General features: G+C 57.5%; 1 protein-coding gene across 1 annotated transcript in view; it reads left to right on the top strand.

Moving 5' to 3' along the window:
• Positions 1–5228, top strand: part of LOC113215236 (mucin-5AC-like) — a 74842-nt gene extending 69614 nt beyond the window's left edge. The window contains exons 9-16 of the mRNA XM_052272678.1: positions 636–857; positions 1516–1704; positions 1796–2176; positions 3802–4064; positions 4224–4269; positions 4363–4556; positions 4627–4882; positions 4960–5228. Coding sequence (XP_052128638.1) covers positions 636–857; positions 1516–1704; positions 1796–2176; positions 3802–4064; positions 4224–4269; positions 4363–4556; positions 4627–4882; positions 4960–5133 — 1725 coding nt within the window. The 3' untranslated portion in view covers positions 5134–5228. The remainder of the gene's footprint in view (positions 1–635; positions 858–1515; positions 1705–1795; positions 2177–3801; positions 4065–4223; positions 4270–4362; positions 4557–4626; positions 4883–4959) is intronic.
• The last annotated feature ends 87 nt before the right edge of the window (positions 5229–5315 follow it).

Below are 5315 nucleotides of genomic sequence, written 5' to 3'. Positions count from 1 at the left end.
CCCCCCCCCCCTGCGGGCGCGCCACCACTCAGGCTTGCGTTTGCAGTTGCGGTTGTTAAAACCAAAACCGGCGGCCAGGCTGGCATGAGTGCTGCTTATTGGGAATGCGAAACGAACTGAACGGGCTGAATAATACATCCTGCTTCCGTGCCCGGCCGGGATAACAAACTTGCCGTGCGTTCCGCCCGCTGTTCCGTCCGCTAATCCGTCCTCATGCGTGTACATGCGTGCGTGATGCGGGGATTGCAGGGGCTCGAGCGCGCCTTTTCCGCGGGCCTATTCCAACGATAATAATCACAACAGCAGCATTAGAAAATAACATTTTTAACGATGTGCCGCTTTATAGTGCGCTTTATTACTGACCTGCTCGCCCGCCACTAACCTGCTGCCCTCCTCTAACATTACTCCCGTATCTCTCTCTTCCTGGAACAGGAGGCGCACTTTGATCAGACGGAATCGGTCGCCGCCGCAGCCGTCGTAAGTACCCCATGTGTGGGAGACCGTTTGGGTGCGGGTGTGCGTGTGTGGGTGGGTGGCAGTAAGCCTCACTTGAACCGTCAGGAGTTGATAAGTCAATTATGTGCTGCTCGCGGCTCGCGCACCCCTCTCTGACGCTGTGCTCCTCTCTGCCCCAGGGCTCCTCGCCGTCCACCAGCCTGTACAAGTTCAAGCTGAGCCGGCCCAACGGCCGGTGGCAGTACAAGACCACCCCCAAGCCCCGCATCAACATCCGCCGCCAGGACGGCGACGGCGTCACCCCCGCGCCGCAGAGCCTGCCCCAGCAGGAGATCGGTACCAGCTTCTCCACCTCCGTGTCCAGCTCGTCGTCCTCGCCCAACGCTGTCAACCCCGAGCAGGTGAGTGCCGCACACGCAGCAGGCGCGGCCCTCTCCAGGATGGCTCTGCTCGGCCGGCCCGCTGTCCCTAGCTATATTCATTTAAGACCCACGCTCGGCGCAGCGCACGCTCCTGCAAGCGTGAGCAGGGTGAGGGGCAGGGAGCGGGGAGGCAGGGGCGACTCCTCCCCATGCCGCCCGCCTCCCCTCTCGCCCTCTCACGCTTGGCGAAGCGTGCGCCGCGCCGAGCGTGGGTCTTAATTGAATATAGCTCCTTGGGCGCAGGATATCTTCGCATCGGCGGGGATGGCAGTGACGGCGGATGTCGGGAGAACGAATGTCGGCCGTTATCGTGTCCTGGCTGCCTGCAGCCCCACAGAGAAGAGGCCCACCGGCCTCCGGGCCAGGCGGAGACGCGACGCGTCGACGCGTTATAAACGACCCCGTTTCCGTGCTATAAGCCCCCAATCACGATCTGGGCGGGGCGCGGCAAAGTCGGTTTGCCCTTCGCGGCTTCGCGGCCTCGGGGGGACTCGGCACCGGCACAGCTAACCGGCAGCGCATGTCAAATTTCACGGGTATTCGGACCCGACCACTTCGAATGCATCCACACAGCGTCCCGCGCCCTCCCCATCCCCATGCGATGTGACGCTCAATTTTTGTTTTCTTTCTACGACAGGGTGACATTGAGCCGGCCGCAAGCAGCGACCCCGACGCGCCCGAGCAGGACGCGGCCGCGGAGGACGCCGTCGACCCGCAGCCTGCGCAGCCCCAGCAGGAGACCATCAAGGTCTCCATCTCCACCCCGGCCGACTTCAGGGACACCTACTACGAGGTCGCCACCATCCGCTCGCCGTACACTTTCCAGGTAGGCTGGCTCGACGTGCGCCTTGTGGGGTTCAAGACAGGTGCACCTGCGGGTTGCGGAGGTGTATGACGGCGTGCGTTTGTGTGTCCAGGTTGGCCAGAACAAGAACACGCGCTTCATCACCGTCACCTCCACCTTCGAACGCACCCTGGAGCCGACCACCACGGTGGAGGCCATCCAGCCCACGCTGTCGCCTTCCGAGCCCTTGACGGAGAACATTCTGGCATCCACCACGGCCACCGCCTACGACAAGAGGCTCGCCCTGGAGGCCGCCACCCTGGACACGCTGCCCCCCATCCATCTGGCGTCCGACCAGGCCACCCCCCCACTGCTGACGGAGACGGAGACCTTCTCAACCACCCAGGTGCTCCTCAAGACCCACATCCTACCCGTGGTGCGCGGCCCTCAGAACACCACCCTCTACACTCTCGTGCAGACCTACAGCGTTACCAGGCTCGTCACGGCCATCAAGGTGAGACTCAACCTGAAGGCTTTGAAACCCCTAACAACTTGAGCACCGTCCGAGGGGTACATCACTTCGAAAAGTAGGTGTACGCGATGAAAAAAGTCATTAAAAAAGTAAAAAAAAAGTCAAAAAGTCAAATTACGAGTCAAAAGAAGTCAAAAAAAGTCATAAAAAGTCAAAAAAGTCAAAAAAAGTCAAAAAAAAGTCAAATAAGTCAAATAAAAAGTCAAAAAAAGTCAAGAAAAGTCAAAAAAGTCACTTTAAAGTAAGAAAAAGGTCAGGCCTTTCACGGTTAAAATAGCTTGTTTTCCAAGTAACTCTGCTTGGTTTAAGCAGAAACTACTTGGTTCACTGTAGCTTTTAATACTACACATGTCACCTTTTTGTAGCGACACAGAAATATGTTGCCAGTAAGGGTAACACATGACACCCTTTTAGGCGACACATAATTTTGTTTCCAATAAAGGCAATACATCTGACCTGCTTAAGGAGACACTTACTTGAACTTGTCGCTTCAAAAAGTAAGACGTGTCGCCTAAAATAATAAAGCCATGAATAGTTATTAAATCAATGGAAAAATTGGATATGCATATTTTAGTATAGCTCATTGTTTCGGAAATAAGCTACCAGTCATTGCTTTTATTAGGGCACACTATAGATGATTTGAAGGGTGGTCACGGTCACAAACCGTCATAACTTAGTCTTCAACCTCGAAACGAGAGCTATATATCCTCTGTAGGTTCAACCCACTTTCCACGTCAATCATCTTAGTCGGACAAGTTACAGTTTGCAGCAGACGAAAGACGAATCCCCCCCCCCTCCCTTTCCCTCTCCTCCCGGTGGGTCGAGGGATTAACGCCACCTGCCGGCCGGGGTTTCCTAGAAAGGAAAAACCCGACGAACAGGGGGCTCTCTGAGCGAACCTGACGAACTGCGAACAGCGCACAGCGCGACTGCGGCGCGACTTGATGACAAACCAATAACCAATGCCGGTCCTCGTCAAGTTCATCAAGCTCGCCGTCGAAACATGACTAGACGTCTAGTTAGCGTTCCGTGCGCCGACGCGGTTCTACCGTTAGTAGGTACATAAACTAAAGACTACCTTAAGTTAAACTATCAATTTTAGTCGGGTTTGCCACGACCACGACCAAACCGAAGCAACGGCGTGGTCATTGCCACCGTTCAAACAAAAAACGCGAAGCCATTAAGGTCCAACTGGCAGGGGGGGGGGGGGGAACTGTGGGTTGCCTACTGACAGGGGTTTTGTATCGCAAATTGCCTACCCTTAAACCGCCACTGTTAAAAAGTAAAAATAAAATGTATATAAAGTAATTGAAAAGTGTTATGCAAGTCAAAAAAAGTCAAATTAAGAGTAAAAAAAGTCAAAAAAGTCAAATAAAAAGTCAAAAAAAGTCAAATGAAGTCAAAAAAGTCAAATGAAGTCAAAAAAGTCAAATAAAAAGTCAAAAAAAGTCAAAAGAGTCAAAAAAGTCAAGGGAAAGTCAAAAGAGTAAGGGAGAAGTAATGTGAAAGTCAAAAAGTTCAAAATGACTTGAAGTCAGTGTACGCTGAAAATCGTAGTGATGTACCCCTCGGCACCGTCACACAACTCTCCTTCCATCTCCACGCAGACTCTGCCGCCCATGGAGGTGTACCAGTTCGTCCCGAGCAGGACGCTGACGGACCTCAACACCCGCCTGGACGAGGCCGGCTCGGAGCTGCACCTCGAGCTCGACTTCGGCGACGACGGAAACGGCGAGGACAACGACGACGACGAGAACCCCGCCGCCGTCATGGCCAGGATCGCCCCCGACCTCGACCTCGCCTCGCAAACGTCGGCCAGGAGTTCGACCCGTCCGACGTGGATCGGCACCGGCCCAAGAAGGCTCACCACGTGAGTTGGATAAAGTATTCCCCGGGCAGCTCGCTGTGAGCACTGCACTCGAGCCGGCGGGGCCCGGGCCGAATCAGGCGGAGCAAGAGCAGCGCACAAGTTGATGGTAGTTAGACCACCCGCCCTCAAACTTACTCTGGCGGAAAAGTATCCGGGCAGCGCTGCCTGGCGGGCGTGGCGTCCGGGCCCGGGCAGCTTTAGTGGTGTATTGGGACCAGCACCAGCGCAGCGCCGCCGAGTCGGAGCAGTCGCGGCAGAGTTTGACATTTTCCCTTTCTTTTTTTCCGCCTCCCTCCAGAACGGCTCTCCGTCGAATGGTGTCCACGGCCAGGGCCCCACCGAGGCCCCCGGCACGACGCCGCCGCCCACCACCCCCAACCCCGCGCTCAGCAACGAGCAGCTGCAGCAGCTAGCCCTGCTCCGCTTCCTCAACCCTCAGGCCGCGGCCGCGCTCAACCCGCAGGTCATCACCACCTCCAAGCCCGTGTTCAGGTAAGTGCCGTGGCGAGCCCGTCGTCCACCCCGACACGACAGCGTGCTGACGCCCGTGCACCCTTTGCAGGGTCGAGACGCTGTACGAGTCACACGTGATCCCGGTGTTCAACGGCCTGGTGACGTCGCTGTCGACGCTGTCGCGGCCCGTGTCCACCGTGACGCGCACCGAGTACGAGCTAGCCACCTCCACGGCCCTGCCGCCGCCCCAGGCCCTGCAGCCCCAAGGCTTCCCCGCCTTCCCCCCGCTGCCTCAGGCCAACCAGTACCACGTGACCTCCAGCCCGCTCGTCACGCAGACCATGGTCACCCAGACCGAGTCCAAGGTGAGCGTCGCCCTGCGCCAGCTATGTTTGTGCGTCCGTTTGTCGCGAACTTACCCGTGTGTGATTGTTCCCACCAGGTGCTCAAGCTGACGTTCGGCGCCAAGACGGCCTACACGACCCTGTTCTCGACGCGCGTCGTGCCGACCCTGCTCACCACGTACCTCACCGCCAACGTGCCCGTGCAGCCCACGGCCGCGCCGTTCCCCGGCTACTACCCGTCGCCCTGCCCCTCGTACCCGTACGTGGGCTAGGCCGCGGGCCAGGCCGGCGCCGGTCTGGTCAGCGCCACGACGGACTGCACCCGAAGATGGTCTTTGTCACGGCCCCCCTCCCCCGGAGGGCTGACGAAGGAAACCGTTTTCGAGCGCACTCCACAGCGGACCCAGTGAGAGTGCAGGGAGCTCAGGTGGCCCCCTGCGCTCGCGTCGCAGAA

The sequence above is a fragment of the Frankliniella occidentalis genome, unplaced genomic scaffold (assembly GCF_000697945.3).
Source record: "Frankliniella occidentalis isolate FOCC.00 unplaced genomic scaffold, Focc_3.1 Scaffold217, whole genome shotgun sequence".
NCBI classification, from domain to species: Eukaryota; Metazoa; Arthropoda; class Insecta; order Thysanoptera; family Thripidae; genus Frankliniella; species Frankliniella occidentalis.
This window is presented reverse-complemented; position numbering and strand designations above follow the sequence as displayed.